Source organism: Chenopodium quinoa, unplaced genomic scaffold, assembly GCF_001683475.1.
Source record: "Chenopodium quinoa cultivar QQ74 unplaced genomic scaffold, ASM168347v1, whole genome shotgun sequence".
NCBI lineage: Eukaryota > Viridiplantae > Streptophyta > Magnoliopsida > Caryophyllales > Amaranthaceae > Chenopodium > Chenopodium quinoa.
Genome location: NW_018744290.1, coordinates 2,457,692 through 2,475,603, shown reverse-complemented (window position 1 = coordinate 2,475,603; position 17,912 = coordinate 2,457,692). Strand labels below are relative to the sequence as shown.

Genomic DNA, 17,912 nt, shown 5'->3' with positions numbered 1-17,912 from the left:
CCAGGATCTCCTGAAACCGAGAGAGAAGCTCTAACCACTTGAGCTATCCCTCACTCTCGGGTTGTTTGATTTGTTAAATTGGAATGGATTAGTATAAAATCTTATACAAGTATATAATAACCTAACTTTAAGGTAACCCCAAATGCCAAAGTGAAACATGTTATTACCTCAAAACATGTACAATTGAGGTTCCTAATGTAGAATTTTGTCTATTTTTAGTACGCGAAACATAGATTGTCCGAAATGATCAATAAGAGTATGAGAAAAGGAAATTCTGAGAAAATAGAAAATTTTCAATTTTAAGAGTTTAATTAAGACATTGATAACAACAAATCAACAATGCTTATTATTAAAAGGCAAAACCAAAAGTATCATACATACGTACAATCATGCATAAGCTCAAATATAAACTTCACCACACCCTCCACATTCCTTTAACACACACACACTGCAAATATAAATAATACATCACATCAAGAAGTCAATTAAGGTTATTACACTAAGTTTCTTAGGCTTCTTTGACAACAACCACCTCATCGCCGGAGGCAGAAAGCTCACACCTGCAGCCATTGCCGCACTCGAAGAAGACTTTCCCGGCATCAGGGCCTTCAGTCTTTACGAAGCTACAAGTATACCCTTCTCCGCAAACACAGAATCCTCCCTCAGTCTCTACTTTGGTAGACTCATCACTGCATGCAGTTTTAAAAAAATTAATTAATTACTGTAAATGCTTAGTTATTTTTCATAAAAGAATAAACTAAAGCTTGTTAAATTTTTTGTTTCAAGTGTACGCATACTACTACTAGTTATTTTACAATAGCTACGTAAGTAATAAGGTAAGGTACGTAATAGTTAGTGTGTTACATGTACATTCAACGAAATATAGTTTTTCAAAATGTTAGGTACAACTGTATAAGTATGAATATGTACGTACGTGATGCAAACACAGCTTTCGGAGCATTTGGTGAAATGCTCGCCACCGGCAAGAAGTTCAGGTTCTTCAATCTTTTTAATCACGCAAGTCCATCCCGGGGCACATTTGCAGCATGAGTTTCTGTAGCGGAACAATTAACACACATACATACAGAGTTTAAATGTTTAATTTAATATGTAAATTAAAATGTACTACGTAATAATGTACATACAAGTATAAATAAATGTGGCTCTAGCATATAATTTGTCCAAGAATTCATGTAATATTCCTATACAGGCGACGGAACTCTGTGCTGTCAGGCACTCGTCGGAACCAGGAGGTCCGACAAGAAGGACAGCCGGCCTATTCAACCGGCAAAAAAAGAAGAAAAGAAAAGAAAAGAAGTCTGGGCAGCGGACTGCACTGGTCAACGTCCCAGAAGAAACAGAAAATATCATAATAACATTAAAAAAAATAAATAAAAAAAAAAAAAGGGTCACATTACGTACCCAACAGCTTCACCAGGTGGGCAGCAAACCTTTGATGCTTCCATGATTTAATTAAACTTGTTGGCAGCTTCTTAAATATGTGATTATCTCTCTTAAGTAGTTAATTTCTTTAGTGTTAAGATTGATTTAATTTGATAAGATAAGCTACAATATCTCCCTATTTATAGAATTCTAAATTTGATGTAAACATTACAAATGGCAGATTGGTAGCGCACTACTGTGAAGAACTTGTCTAATTAAACTCTCACGATGTACCCTAATAATTAAATGGTATCTTCCTTTTTGGTCCTTTTCGTGCGTTTTTTTTAGAATTAGTTGAAACGACAATTATTATCCATCCGATAATTCTAAATGATATGATCATCAAGACGGATTAATATCGTTAAAAAAATGTTGATAGTTTGAAACTATATATTGATATGAACTTAACAAGATCTTAGAAAGTATGTACTCTGTATTTGACAAAGTTTTATTATAAACACAATTGTAAGTATAAGCGGTAATATTTTATGAACTTTGACCATCGAAAAATAACATTAAGGATTTAGAAATGATGAAATATTCAATTTTTTTGTAAGATTTTGTAATTTTAAAATTCTACCATAAATATATAATTTTACAAAGGTGCAAGCAAAATAAAATCTTGCCATATTCATAATTATAGTCACCGAAAATGACATAAAAATAGAGAAATAAACGTTAGCTTGTTTATAATTAAAAAGATTATTCAAATTGATGGTAACTGGCTAATATGTTGAAGGAAAGGTTTGATTTTTACTTATACTCCCCCGTCCACATTATAGTTCCTGTTTCCTATTTTGAATACTCAAAATATTGTTACCGTTTTTATTTTTGGATAATATGTAAAGATTATAATACCCTTATTTTTTTAACAAAAATTATTTATTAAAATTCCTAAATTACCTTGAATTTTCCACTTGCTTTGTTTTTTTTTCACTTATCTCTCTAACTTTTGTCTATAATTGTACTTTTTACTCTTTTTTTTAATGTACTTCATCCACTTCTCCTCCCATTTTTAAATACCGTGAAAAAGCACAAATAACTATAAACTGAAACGGAGGGAGTTTGAACTTATCTTATTTTATTTAAATATTTTTGAATTCATTTTAGTTGTAATTTGAAGTTGTTAACCCTTTTCAACCAAGGTCTAACTTTGCCAAAAGGATGACTTGTGTAGTTGTGTGAAATATACAAATAATCGTTGGCTCCTTGTCAACCTAATAAAAAGTAAAGCCCTAAATTTTATTCTATTTTTTAAAAAAAAAAAATTCTATCAAAGCTAAAAATATGGAGTAAGATATAAAAAATATCGTAGCAAAAGAAACGTACTACGCATTATTAATTTAAAAAAACGTAATGAAACGAAACGCCAAGTTTTTTTCCGTAATAAAAAAAGTCCAATTGAAATAGTTAATTTTGCCAGTCTGGCCAATTGAAATTGTCAAATATACATACCATACTATGAATCTATGATGATCCAAATTTCATTCTTTAAAATTGCCGTTTTTTTTCCTTACTTTTTATTGTACGAAACCCGTTTCTCTTTATAGCTGCCCTTTAAGAAACGGACCCCTGCTTCAACTGCGTCTTCTCCGTGCAACAGTCATCGTGATTCGTGATTTTTTCCAAGGTAACTTCTTCTTTTTCATAATCTTTTCTTTCTCCATAATTGTTATCATGTTTTAACTTACAGTTATATTTTGGTTTAATCATATTGCATGATTTTATAGGAATTTTTGCAATTTCTGTATTTTTGTTTTCAACAATGAAATTAATTAAGAAAATGGTTGTAACTCTCTTAGTTTTTTCTTAAGATAATTTATTTTTCATGACATTGTAAGTGATCACTTATTAGCATTCATATCTGATATTTTTAGAGACTTAGTCTAAATATTCTGTTCATGATATTGTATTATCTCTATCCCAATATAGTTGTCCCATTTTTCATTTTCGTCCGTCCCAATTTTTTTGGTGTCCCGTCTTTAATCATGGGTGAGATTTTTTCCCTCTATTATTTTACAATTACAGTGCAGTTAGAGACATGCCGCACCTTTGAGAGCAAACTTAGAGGGACGGAGGGAATACTAATTTTTTTATTGCATTACGAAGTACTTTTTTATACTCCTTAAACAGCGTGTAAAATGCCAATAGGGCAATGAAATTGGGATAGGGGAAGTGATTGTTTATAAACCAATAGCATGAATTTTAGTATTAGTTAATTAGTACATAGGTCACTTCTTAAAAAGGGATGTGTTCTTATGTGTGTAAATTTGGCAGTTATCAGTAACTGAAAAATGCCTGCAGAATCTGAAAAATGGGGGTGGAAACATGTAAGTGTGTTTGGAGGGTTTGATAGAGGGAGTGGTACTAAAAGGTGGAAGTGTAACCACTGTAATCAACGTTACAACGGGTCTTATTCGCGTGTTAGAGCCCATCTTCTTGGTTACAATGGGTTGGGTGTCAAACCTTGTCCTGCAATTGATAATTCTATAAGAGAAACATTTAGTGTATTTGAGAAGGATCGCGTAGCTAAGAAGCTTATGAAGAAGAAGGGAGTTTCTTCTAGTCGAAACAATATGACAAAGTACACTGTTGGAGTTAACCAACAAACTGAACCTGTGGATGATATTGTGGCAAGGTTCTTTTATGTGGATGGAGTGAATGTCAACGTCGTGAATTCAGCCTACTTTAGGGAAATGGTAAAAACTGTGGGTGCTTTTGGTCCTAGTTATGAGCTCCCTTCGATGGAACATTTATCAGGCTCTTTGCTGAGTAAAGAAAAAGTCAGATTAGAGAAAGCCTTGGCACTAGCTAGAGAATCCTGGCCTAACACAGGGTGCACAATACTATGTGTGAATCGTCTGGATGGCTCACTCGGATGCTTCTGTGTTAACTTTTTTGTAGCGAGTCCTAGAGGTGTCATGTTCTTGAAAGAGGTGGACATCATTGAGGGAGATGTACCAGATAATCTGTTCATCAATGAGCTTACCAATGTGATTGCTGAGGTAGGTTCTTCTAATGTGTTTCAGGTCATAACTCGTCTAGATGGGCAAGTTAGTGATGTTTTTGAGTCAGTGATTTTATCCAAGTTCCCTAATATCTTCTGGTCTCACTGCACTTCACATTCTGTTCTTCTGTTGATGGAGGAGATGGCTAATCTTGATTGGATGAAGGATGTAGTTTCAACTGCTAGTGAGATTGAGAGGTGTGTTTCTGCTTTTCGGAGTTCATCTTCTTGCACTAATTTAGATGTTCTTAAGGGATCCAGAGACCAAGTCTCACAAAAGTTTGCACCCTCTTTTTCCCTGGTTAGGAAGATTCTTGAAATAAAACAAACTTTGTATGACTTAGTTGTTAGAGAAGAGTGGAAGCAATGGAGACTTCAGAATGCTCAGGAGGTCGGATTCAATGTTGAAGCAATCATAGCAAGGGATGATTTTTGGGGTCGGGCAAACTTAATGGTAGAGGTGTTTGAACCCTTCATGAGACTTCTTGCAACAATTGATGTCGATAAATCTATGGGGGATGTTTATAATTGGCAGATTATGTCACTTGAATCCTTGAGGAGTAAAGGAATAAAAGATGAGCTGTTGTTGAATCAGGTGGAATTGCTTATAGAAAATAGGTGGGATAAGTTATTTTCTCCACTTCATGGAGCAGGTTATATGTTGCATCCTAAACATTTTGGGAAAGGCCAGAGCAAGAACAAGTGTCTATTGAGGGCTTGGAATGCCACACTCGAGAGATATGAGTCTGGCTTCGAGGCTAGGAGAGTACTGAGAGAAGAGCTAGGTGTGTACTGGAGAGCAGAAGTATCTTTTGGAGAAGAGGATGCTGCAGACTGTAGAAATAACATGGAGCCAGTCACATGGTGGGAGAACTTTGGATTCGAGACACCTCATCTTCAGACATTAGCCATTAAGATTTTGAGTCAGATTCCTAGTGCAGCAATTATGTGTGAGGAAAGCTGGCAATTGTGCGATAGCATGCCATGTAGGGAGGCTGTTGAAAAGCTTGGATTTGGATCAGATCAAGCAAAAGATTATGTGTTTGTACGGAATAATCTGAAACTTCAGGCCCTCAGGCATCGGAAGGTGGGTGGTCAATCTGGTTTGGGGTGTGGAAATTGGGGCATATGTTGTTGAGCTTTGTATCCTATTACATCATCAGTAGCACATCAACTTCCGAAGCAAAACATGCAAGTGATGTAACAGTGAGTAATCAAAATCTCTTCTGTTTCTGCTATTTTGTATCCACAAAATACTAATTTACTTCTAGATTAGTCCTAAATTTAGCGTTTACAACGCCTTGTTTGTTTGTTTACAGATGCAGATGGTTTGTTGGTGTGCCAGTTCATGCCCAACAGCACTGCTGTTTGTTTCATTTACATCAGCAGGAACTTTTCTTGCTGATTGTTGTGAACCATATGATGTACTGTGAGGCCTGTCTGTAGTGTTTTAATGCTGCAAATTATGTAAAGCTCTCATGACATGTAGTCTGACTTGTGAAATCTTATTGTATACTAGTAATGATTCTTGTTGTAAATGCTATAATCATACACCTCAGTCCATTTCACAGCACTTCTCATACGGTATATCCTCTGGCAGATAAATTACAAATGTGAACGAAACTCTTCGCTCTTTTATTTCAGATCTTTTTCTGGTTCAACATGTATCATAAATTAAGAAACTCTTTGCTCTTTTATTTCAGATGAATTTTGCAAGGAACTAGATTTTCTTAATTTATGATATACATTTGAACCAGCAAGCGTGACAGAAAGTCAAGATCTGAAACTGACTTAGATAACTACTTTTTGTTTCTTGTGCATGATGTATATGAGCATGAATGTTCACTCTTTTTTGCTTAAAAATTTCATATGTATATCCTGATGGCCTGCTCACAGCAAGCAGGACTGCAGGACGAATGAAAATGACATATTTCTGCAAAGAAACCTTGATCATGCTGGGAGCATATTGTAAAGGACATTGTTGAGGTGGTATAGTATGTATGATTTTGTAAAGGGCAGATTTCAAGTATTTGTTTGATCCTTATATTTCTATGAAGTTTAAGATAGAGTCATACATACTCAAATCCAGTGCTAAACATCTTACCTAGGAGAGTGTACTTTTTAATCCTATCTTTGTTTGAATTACGTGTGTACAGTATATCAGAGATTCAGAAGAGTTATTTTCAAACATCCTAATGATTTTCATTTGAAGAAAGTTGAAATTTGCGGAGGGTAGATCTTTCTCCTGTAATCAAAATGGTCCTTATGCAAGCAGTTTATTATAAAATGCCTAATATATCTACTTGCTGCTTGTAGCAGAACAGTTTCTGCAACACATTTGCAGATGAAACTTTGATTTGCTTAAATTTTGTTGGTTAAGAAATTATACCGACATACATATTGTATATGGCCTTTTATATTCAGCTTTGTACAGTTGTACTGTTGTACTGTTGTATACGGCCTTTCAATCAAGAACCACGCTGAAGGATTACTGTAAATTAAACTTATGTATTTCAGGCTGAAGAAAGTCGTCTTAATTTATCAATCATAGCTTATGTATTATGAGGTTGTTATGATATCTCTCAACCTTAATTCGATTTGTCTGTAACAGTATTATGAGCATTATTGTGTTTATCAACATAGATTTATGAGACGAAGGGGTTCACTCGAATCACTCCATGCCCAATTAACAGCCCAAGCTCTGAGGTACTCGAGAGTTCTTTCAGACTGAAGCAGTATATATATTATAGCTAATATACTGTATAAAGCTTCATATAAGCCACTTGTTTAAAGTTTTAACGACGATGTAGGACTCTGAGGAGTTTTATATAACAGCAAGTCTTTCTGTCCACAAGTACAAGATTCACAGTGTATTGACAGCAACGATTTACTAGTACAAGCGTACAGCTTCATGGAACACTAAAAGTCTAAAACAACATAATTAAACTACAGACATAAAATTATTGTGGTGCAAATAAACTCCTCCAAATTAAACATCCTAATTAGACAACATTCAGGCATCCTTGAGAATAACAGCTTCAGATCCGGAAGCAGGAACTTCACACGCGCAGCCATTGCCACACTCGAAAAACACTTTACCTGCATCAGGGCCTTCAGTTTTTGTGATGGTGCATGCATACCCTTCGCCGCAATAGCAAAATGCCCCTGCAGTCTCTACTACTTGTTTTCCTCCTGATGACCCCTCTTTTTTCGAATCATCCCTGCAAATTTATTAATTTCGGCTACATAAGTTTTAAACATGTAATCTCTAAAACTATCATCATCTAACAGTGATTTCCACAATATAAACTCATATATATATACACCTTTCATTATAAACACCAGTACACAACTATCAGTAGATTGTTACTCAAAAATCAAAATACATTAAATCATACAATAAAATGTATTTGTAGATATAAATTTGTTAAAAAAAAAAAAAAAAAACTCCATTCATCCAAAATAAGTTTCATATGTGCTGTAAGTCTGTAACTATTATACTCCATAAGACATAATAATAAATATAAATAACCAAAAAAAAAAAAAAAACCTTAGTAATACTGAAGTTGTGCTGAATTAATACATTTTCCATCTTTTTATTATAGTAGTGACATTATAATATTTAATCATCAATCATTACTCAATGGACAGATTATTTTCATATTTAACAATCACAATAATTTGTTTGATTTAAACTAGCGACGTGACAATTTAACGAATGGAGTGAGTATAGACGGGGGATATATTAATATTCTAATGCATCATCTACAGCTTGTGAAAACTGAAAAGATGATGATTATTGAAAAAAAAAATATATATATTAAGGAGGAGGTAAAATAATTACGTTATGCAAATACAGCTTCCTTCGACACATTTGTAGAAAGGCTTGACATCGGTTTGAGGTTCCTCGATTTTTCGAATCACACAAGTCCACCCTGGTCCACACTTGCAGTATGCTTTGTCATTCGAGGGAACATTACTAGGCCTGATAAAGAAGATCGACAATCAACTCATAATAATTAAGATAAACTAGTATAGCACCCGTGCGAAACACAGTTTACAAATTCTTACTTGTAAGAGCATGCAAATATATTAGTCGATCTTTTTATGAAGAGAGAGGACATGAGATACCTCAAACAAAAATTAGCAAGGACAGAACTAATAATATGTACAAATTTAAACTAAAATTCAATGAAGTTAGAAAAAAAAAATTGAAGTTGGGAGGGAGGAAAATAACATACCCACAAGATTTGCCACTACCAGGTGGGCAGCAGCTCTTGGTTTCTTTTCCTTCCATAACCAACTTTGCTCTCCTGCTTAATTAATCACTAATCCTTTTTTTTTTTTTTTCTAAATTAATCTCTAATCTCTGAATTGATAGGAAGGAGATAGGTTTTTTGTTCTCTCTTTCTTATAGAAGTACAATTTCCAGATGAAACTTCGTTCCACCTCACTTCCACCTAAGTATAAAATTAAATTTATTTTTCAGGAGACCCACCTAAAGTCTAAAGAAGTGGACTGTTTGTCCTCATTAATCATTATTTTTATAATCTAAATTTGGGTAACATTAAATACTACTGTACATGTAATTTTATTTTTATTCTTATACACGTAGTAGTTATTTGTAGCTCATAGGATGCCACAAAATTAGTCATGGGTTCTTACTTCTTACTCAATGTAAATATTGATATAATTCGTATAATTTTGTCCTAATTATTGATAATATTAATTAATGGTATATATTTAACCCTAATTTAATATTTCCTCTGTTTTAATTTTTTTGCAACAGTTTGACATTTACCACTATTCACATTTATGTTTGACAATCTTAAAAGGCAAATTATAATCAAGTGAGATCTTATTATATTTGTGTAATCATTTTAATATATATTTTTATAATATCTACTTTTTTTATATTTTTTATTTCATAATACTTCTTAAGTTTAGATGTTACTGGTTACAGTTATGTACATCTACAGATATGAAAGTTAAGTTATTTATAGATACATATGAGACAACAGCTAATAGATGATACAATTTGACATACACTATAGATTAGTCATCGGTCCATTGTTTTTCCTTTTCTTTAAAACGAGACAATTAGTCACAATCATGTGTAGGTTTTTCGTGAACAAGGTCTCAATATTTGGCAAGATTCTTTTGATAAAGTTATCGTGACCTTCACTCATCACTGCATGCCTACAACGCTGTGAAGCCTGTGATAGCCAATTAACTAGAGATTAGCGAAACGTTTCATCTTCCCAAAGTGAATTGTTAAACTTTTGCCACGCATTGGTTTGTTCCTTTGACAATTTAGGTTTTGTGTTTTGCATTAAGGCATATAATATGTGGGGTCACCTCACCCGTCAATTGTCGGACAAGTGTCATTAAAGTGAAAACGTTTTTTTTTTTTTGCTTCAAAGAAACGCTTTTCAATTGCTGGATATAATTGCAAAACTATAGTACTCCGTAAACAAGGTAAGAAGTACAAAGTTAAATTACAAAAGTTTGATTTTATGGAGTACAAATGTACATTATTATAAATACATTTAAGTTTTTTTTTTTTTTTTGGGTAATGGTTTAACAAATAAACAGATAAGGTCATAAGGATACTTGTTAAAATCTTAAATTAAAGTTGAAAATTTGAAATTTAGAATAGTCTTATGGATACAATATTATGGTAACCACTAAAAATTCATCCATTTCCTTATTCATATACCGTACTATGTAGTTATACAATACAGTGGTAATTATAGTACAGATTACAGAGTATATGTATATAAAAAATTTCAAGTATTAAGATTTTAGAAAAGGTCTTTCAAGCAATTTGAGAAATTCGATAAACATATTACCTCTGTTTTATATTATTTGCAACTTTGAAATATTATTTGTGAGATATAAAATATTCTAAAATTAAAAATAATATGAAATGAAGGTACGTAGTATATAAAGTAGTTGTTAGCAAGTTTGGCCAATTTAGTATGTTGATCTGACAATGTATATGTGATTTTTTATTGCTAATAATCTTAATATCCAACATCCCTAAATAATTTCTAAACTGATTGATGTGAGAGTATAAAAAAAACAATTATTATATATGGAGTACTTCGTATTAAAGGTACATTTGGGGAAAAAAAACCTTATCATCATCCTATATATCTATAGTAATATACAAAGTGAGAAGGAGTTTTGGGTGATAAATTTCACTTTTCCAAAATACCCCTCTTATTTTTTTTTTTTTAAAAACTACCATCGTTAAAATAAAAAACTATTATCCTTATTTTTAAAAAAAAAAAAATCTAACATCCTTTTTTTCTTTTTGAGAGAATTCATATCCTATCTCCATGACTTCATCAACATTTTTTTTATACGTATAATACTCAAGAAAAACTCCCTTGAAAGAGAGGATATTCTCCCTCGAGAGAAAGGCGAACCTTACCACCGTTTCTGGCGTGGTTGTTCTTCGCCTTCAATGGCCGACGACCTAATTGAAAAATACTCTAACCTAAACATTGAGGAGGATGAGAACGAAATTGTGGACATTGGTGAGGTCGATTCAACCGAGCAGGACGCGAAGGTTTCCCTAAGTTGGTAAATTATTGACAGACAGAGGGGTGAACGCAGAGGCCTTTAAACGCACAATTACTGTAACACCCTAGAAATTCCTTTCTTTTTAAATACCTGTTTTACTCTTTTTAAAATACGAAAAAGGAAAATTTAAGACATTACCGCCACCGTGAAAACGGCTAAGGCAGATATCAAAGCCACAAAGCGGAAGGCTATCTTTAAAACCAATCAAAACAAGTCAACTTAAAAGTCAAACCAAACGAAAGTAAAGTCAAACAAAGTCAACCTACAACTTGGAACCATTGTAGGCCCTTAAAACTAAACAATAATGAAAACCTTTACGTTAGTCTCATGAGCATAATAAAATAAATAATATTCAAAGAAAATAAAACACATCATATTCCTATGAAAACTAAGCATAATTCGCTATTCACTCATGCCCATCATGAAAATGCTTTATCACCTGAAAAACTTCTCTCTACTTGTCCCCACTACTCGCCATTATAAATGGGTCGTCGTAGGGCCAAGGTAAAGACATGGCCAAACAAACATACAACACACAATCAGCAATGCTGAATACATAAGCGTAATAAAACACACTATCATGATTTCATGCTATCATCACACAACTTACCTTATTGCACCTGTAAACAAGCATACAAGACAGTAAACACTTAACTAGACAAATACCAATCTCCATTTAATTTGATTACGCATCGAACGGGTTTCCCCCTAACCTGCCCCAATAAAGGGGTATTAACACGGGAGCTAACCGTGCCAATATAAAAGAAACCACTCGTAAGTGGCTGAATTCCTCACATGATAAAAAGGAATATACAACGTCCTGTACTCCCAGTAGAAGTTATGGTCAAATATAAAGTCGCATAACTCCCCCCATATGTTCATACTCAAGGTATATACGTTCCAAGAGTTTTGGTGTGTAATCTCTTTCACTTTATGTTGTTTTACATACTATTACACTTGGTGATGACTCTCAAACCATAACACAATCCAACATTATAATCATTCAAGCAATCAAACATATCAATTTAATTCTTGAATAATTAGTCACCACATACATTTAATGTTAAATCCTTTTTCAACTATCACTACAAGAAAACAGCTTGATTCCGACGGAAAAAATCCGTCGGAATCATCGGAAATTCCGTCGGAAAATGGTCTTCCGACGGAATTCCGTCGAAATTAATTTGTCGCAAAACACTTGTAGGAAATTCGACCTTTTCCGACAGAATTTATGAGGGAAGGCTAGTTTTCGACGGAATTTTTAACGGATTTTTTTATATTGGCGCTGTTTTTAACTTTAATCGAGAGTTCGTCGCAATTTTCCGACGGAAGAGATTCCGTCGGAATATACCTCTTCCGATGGAATTTTCCGTCGGAATCTACCACCTTCCGACGGAAATTTCCGTCAGAAAAGTTAATAAAAAATAATTTTTTAAAAAAAAAACAGCCCCACCCACCACCAGCCCACCCCCTGCCCCTTACCTACCCATACCCTTACCAGCCCACCCCCTTACCCTCAACCTCAGACCACCACCGCCATTATCCCCACATCAGACCATCGAAACCCCCATAACCCAGATCCACCCACAAAACCCCCACAACCCAGATCCTCACCCACGAAACCCCCCTAACCCACCCCTACCAAAACCCCACCCACACCAAACCGAAACCACCTAGCACCAAACTCACACCAGGCCCCCACCCCACCACCACCGACTCCACCACACACCACCACCATTCCAGAAATTCCGTCAAAACCGGAAAAAAACCCAAAAATAAAAAAGGAAAATCAACCCTAAAAAACCGAAAATTAACCCCAAAAATACGAAAATTAACACAAAATAATCAAAAAATACCACATAAAAAAAATCAAAACCAGTAGATCTACATATTAATCAGAATTTCATTAATTTTTTTTTTAAAAAAAAACGATAATTAACCAAAGAAAATTAAAAGAAATATATAAATATACAATTGTCTAATAAATATTATAAACTAACATTACAATTCCATACAAAATTAACTAGATCTACACTAAACCTTAATTACAAGATCTAAAAAACAAAAACCTTGAGACTAGTGGCTCGCGACGGAAAAAATCGGTGGACGACGATGCTTGACGCGGCGGCTTCCCGGTGAATACGGAGTAGGTGACGCTTGGCTGGTTGTTGCGACTGTGCGTGGTTGTTGATGTTGTTGTTGAGAGGAGAGAGAAAGAGAAAAGGGAAAAAGGAGGAGTAGTATGGGCTGCGTAGTGGTGGTGTGAGAAGGAGAAGGAGAAGAGAGGAAAAGTGAGAAGGAGAAGAGAAATGACGGAGGAGAGAGAAGGGAGGAGAGGAGTTCATAGAGAAAGAGAAGAGGAAAGGGGATAGGAGAGAGAAAGAGAAGAGAGGCAGAGAGAGAAGAGGAGAGGAGAGAGAAAAGAGAAATGAAGGGGGATGGATTTGAGGCCGTTTTTTTTTATATATAATTAATTTCCGACGGAATATTCCGTCGAAAATTTCCGATGGATTTTAATTCCGTCGGAATATATGGAATTTCCGACGGAATATTCTGTCGGACATTTCCGACATATTTTAGTTTCGTCGGAATATATGGAATTTCCGACGGAATATTCTGTCGGACATTTCCGACATATTTTAGTTTCGTCGGAAATGTTATTTTCCGACGGAATACTTCATCGTAAATTCCATATATTTCGACGGATTTTTATTCCGTCGGAAATTTTCGACGGACTGTTAAAATTCGTCAGAAATTTTCGTCGAAATAAAAATCCGTCGGAAGTATTGAATTTTCCGACGGAAATACGTGTCCGTCGGAAATCGGCCTATTTCTAGTAGTGTATCTTGTTGTTAAATAACACCTTAAACGCATAAAGCACCACAAATCCTATCCCTCGGTGTTTAGAATACCTTAAGTGCACATAGGCACCAAAAATATAATTTAATCCTCGTGTACATAGACACTTAAATAGCTTCTTCCTCATGCTAATAACATTAATAAAAATTATATAAACCATAATAAAATTTCATTTTCATATTCCAAACCAAATTAAACATTTAGTTTAATTAAACATGCTCTTTATCATGCCAACAATAAAAGTGTGGTTCATAATCAACAGGCCAACATAATTAATTCCAATCACCAATTCATCATAAACAATTCATACATCACAAATCATTTACCAACATCAATCTAATCAACAAATTCCAACCAACACCTATCATGATACTACTTGGAATTAATTTATCAAAGTCTAGCATGCTTCTACGTATTCAAATAATTACCAAGTACGCGAACGTACCTTGAATATGATCTCAAAATCGCCACGACTAAATAAAATCACTCACTTGAAAAACTCCTACAAACCAAAATTACAAAGAGGCATTAATACCTATTCCACACAAATTTTCAGCAATATATACACTCTTTAAATCACTCATAAATCCTTTAAAACAAGTTAAGATTTAATTTAAAACCCTTACGTTTATTCCCAATTGATGGGTAATTAAAAATCCTTTCAAAAAACATAATTATAACTTATATATAAAAATCCAGCTTTAATAAATCATTTAAACTTGCTGTAATTGTGTTTTAAAACACTTATTTCAATAATTTAATCCCCCATAAACAATTTCCATCAATATACATAAACTTAGAAATCTAGGGTTTATAATTTGGGGCTTTTTAATTCAAAACCAAATCTAAAAATTTATATACAAAATACTTATTATCAAACATCATAAAAATCATCACAAAACCCAAAAACAATAATTAGATCAAGGCTAGATTAGGATTAAAAACAAAAGAGAATTTTTTTTTAATTTTTTTTTACAAACACACGCACGCGCAAAGGGGAAGAAAGGGAGGGTGGTTGGCACCACCTCCCACGGCTGCTGCTGCTGTCGGCCCTGTGCTGACGGAGGCGACCTGTGGTGGTGGCGGCAGCCGGCCACCGTGAGATGTGTGTGGTGGTGGTGAAAAAAAAATTAAAATTAAAATAAAGGGGAAGGAATAAAATTAAGGGGGAGGAAAATAAGAGGAGAGAGAGAGAGTTTACCTTTGGATATTCTCCACCTTAGGCATATGATGGGTATTTATACCCTCTCTCAATAACCCTCCTACTTAAAATTCCTTTACTACCCTTAATGATCCATTTCCTATTCAAACTAGTATTTTGACTTTCCTTAAAAACTCGTCAACTTTAAAATTTCCTTTTATAAAATAATATGCCCCGAAGTTTCCAAATCATGAAATAAAATATTTTTTAAGATTATTAAATAATTAAAAATAAACTTTTAATTAAAATAGTTCTTTTTAACTTAATGAAACACCATAAATAATTCATTTTGAATTATTTAAATATTTTAAGAAATACTTATCTAAATAAAAATATATATAAAAATATGGGGTATTACAGTGGGCTTAGGTGCTGTGATAAGGGACTCGGCAGGTCAAGTATTGCACGCTGCTACACGAAGAAATCAAGGTAGATGGCCTCTGGAAATTGAAATCGCTGAGTGCAAAGCAATTGCTTTCGGTATTGGGTTTGCAAAGCGGTATGGTTTCAAGAAGGTCATAGTGAAATCGGATAGCAAGATTGTTGTTGATCGACTCTCCAAATGTGCTACTTATTTTATTGATTAAGACTCTATTTTAGATGATGTTTTCTAATTTGTAGAGACCTAGAATTTGTCTCGTGGTCCCATGTTAGAAGGTATGGGAACTCTGTCGCTCAATCACCTTGCTAAATTAGTGCCCTACGGTGTGGAACAAGTGTGGGAGAATCATTGTCCTTCGGATGTATCTGCGTATGTTCTCATGGACAAATTGTCCATGGATTAATAAAATAGCACTAATCGGTTTGGTTCAAAATATACAAGTAAGTTATTAAAATATATATATATATATATTGATAAAATATATATATATTTTTAATAACATGTATATTTTTTGTAATAACTAATATTTTTTTTTTATCAACAATTTTTAAACCTACTATTTTTTTTTAATTTTATTAGAATAAGAAGGATAACATTATGGAGAAAAAAAAATCGAGCATGATAGAATTTTTATATTGCACATATCCGCTTCGCGTGTGTCTCCTACCTTGTATAAGTAATTGAACTATGGAAGGTCATCGACTTGACAAAGTATGAGTATATATAACTGAGTCTGAACAAATTAGGTTTTCTTCCATGACAATATATTATATTAGACGAATGTCGGAACAAACAATAGTAAACTCGTTTTATGCTACATAATTTTATAATTTTATGTAGTTAAAGTTGATGTTTATTTGTTGTATACTTATATCTCAAAGTACTCCTTTTTTAACTACAAAAAAAAAAAAAAAAAAAAAAAAGGAATATCATCTCATGCAAATTGGATTCGAGCTAGTTTGTTTTAGGCATTGAACCAATAGAAAGTGGGAATTCAATTTGCCTTTTTTTTAACTAAACAGCCATATTTAAAATTTTTTAACATAGTTGTTTTATCATTAAAATTAAATTATTTGTGTTTTGTGTCCATTTGCAGGTAACCTAGTCTTCATTTGTACTCTAATAATTAAATTATAAATTATAGAGTTAATGAATAAGATTTGCAATGACCCAATTAGACTATTTAGAGGTTTCCTTAAAGTAAAATTTTAAATGTAGAAAAAAACGTTTTTTTTAGAATACCAACCATATATGGTACAAATAATTATTTATGAATTTTATAATATAAGATTCCATAATGTCTTAGCAATTTGATGGGCATTAAACAGTAGTGCTTGTCAACTTGTCTGGTCCTAATTGGTAGATTGGTACAATGGTACATATACGTTAGTTAATATTTTATACGAGTATTTTGCATGGATTTGGATGATGAAACGTTTCGTATTATTATTATTATTATTATTATTATTATTTTCTATAAACGTTTCCGTGTCTGGTGGAAATTTGATCAAGTTCAATGTGGCTATAATCAAATTGCTTGTCGGCACTGATTTATAATGTGTCCAACTACTCAAAAAATCTCGCTCACAGATTTCTAATCAATTACTAATCTTGAAAAAAAAAAAAAAATCTTAAAATTGTTTTGATTGCACCCTACAATTGTCATGTCTAATCCTTTGTTATTGAAAGTAAGGGATGATCTGTTTTAAATAAGTAACCCAACAAAATTATATGATTACCCAAACCAAGGGTAAAGTAATTCAAAGAAGTTTATGACCTATTTAGATTGACAGATTGTAAGATTAAAAGTGGCTCACATTTGAGAGCGTGTTAGGAAATAAGGTTGTAATACTGTGATTGTGTTTGATTAATGTGGAGCAAATCAATAAAAAAACAAAAACGAGAAAAGCAATAAAAAAGATAAATAAAGAACACAAGGATTTACGTTCTTTTGTCAAATTAGACCTACATCCACGGTGGGGGGATTCGAGAGTTTCTTCACTATAATGGAGAAAAACCAGAGAATATATAATACAAGGAGTCCTAAATCTAATGGCTCAAAAAGGTGTGATCTAATTGATCAACTAAAGGGGCCTTTATAACACAAGGAAACCCTAATAAAACCCTAAATTGTTCCCCAAACTCAAATAGCCTTCATAGAAAATATATAATTTTAGGAAATATTCCATAAGTTATCTCACAAGAACCGAATTGCCAAGCTATAGCTCGACAACTAGCTCAAGCCTGCAGCAAGTCTTCATAGGGCCGAGTTATAGCTCACTCGCCTAGAGCTATAGCTCGCTTGCTCGTCGCAATTTTCCAGCTTTGTCAGGTTTTTGTAAAACGGCCATAACTTTCTCGTTTCTTATTGAAATTGGTCAAATGACCTACTGTTTAAAATCTCTTGAAACAATCTATCACCTACAACT

The 17,912-nt window shown here is 33.5% G+C and overlaps 3 protein-coding genes across 3 annotated transcripts; 1 reads left to right on the top strand and 2 right to left on the bottom strand.

The window, feature by feature from the left end:
* Positions 1-323: 323 nt before the first annotated feature.
* Positions 324-1,561, bottom strand: LOC110695367. Its single transcript, XM_021872611.1, has 3 exons — positions 1,423-1,561; positions 935-1,054; positions 324-689 (listed from the first exon to the last, which is right to left on the bottom strand). Exons 1-3 carry the CDS (start codon positions 1,464-1,466, stop codon positions 509-511), a joined length of 345 nt encoding a protein of 114 aa, XP_021728303.1. The 5' UTR covers positions 1,467-1,561; the 3' UTR covers positions 324-508.
* A 1,277-nt stretch (positions 1,562-2,838) lies between these two features.
* Positions 2,839-6,023, top strand: LOC110695270. The gene is made up of 3 exons (XM_021872522.1): positions 2,839-3,073; positions 3,721-5,656; positions 5,770-6,023. Exon 2 carries the CDS (start codon positions 3,738-3,740, stop codon positions 5,586-5,588), a length of 1,851 nt encoding a protein of 616 aa, XP_021728214.1. The 5' UTR covers positions 2,839-3,073; positions 3,721-3,737; the 3' UTR covers positions 5,589-5,656; positions 5,770-6,023.
* Positions 6,024-7,219: 1,196 nt separating this feature from the next.
* On the bottom strand, positions 7,220-8,911 carry LOC110695269. Its single transcript, XM_021872521.1, has 3 exons — positions 8,692-8,911; positions 8,295-8,435; positions 7,220-7,671 (listed from the first exon to the last, which is right to left on the bottom strand). Exons 1-3 carry the CDS (start codon positions 8,745-8,747, stop codon positions 7,464-7,466), a joined length of 405 nt encoding a protein of 134 aa, XP_021728213.1. The 5' UTR covers positions 8,748-8,911; the 3' UTR covers positions 7,220-7,463.
* Positions 8,912-17,912: the final 9,001 nt, after the last annotated feature.

Coding starts and splice junctions, on each gene's coding strand:
- LOC110695270 (XM_021872522.1), top strand. CDS start 3,738: ATGCCTGCAGAATCTGAAAAATGGGGGTGGAAACATGTAAGTGTGTTT.
- LOC110695269 (XM_021872521.1), bottom strand. CDS start 8,747: ATGGAAGGAAAAGAAACCAAGAGCTGCTGCCCACCTGGTAGTGGCAAA. Junction 8,436..8,691: donor GGTAGTGGCAAATCTTGTGG/GTATGTTATTTT, acceptor CTTCTTTATCAG/GCCTAGTAATGTTCCCTCGA. Junction 7,672..8,294: donor GGAAGCTGTATTTGCATAAC/GTAATTATTTTA, acceptor ATAAATTTGCAG/GGATGATTCGAAAAAAGAGG.
- LOC110695367 (XM_021872611.1), bottom strand. CDS start 1,466: ATGGAAGCATCAAAGGTTTGCTGCCCACCTGGTGAAGCTGTTGG. Junction 1,055..1,422: donor CCACCTGGTGAAGCTGTTGG/GTACGTAATGTG, acceptor GTTCCGCTACAG/AAACTCATGCTGCAAATGTG. Junction 690..934: donor GAAAGCTGTGTTTGCATCAC/GTACGTACATAT, acceptor AACTGCATGCAG/TGATGAGTCTACCAAAGTAG.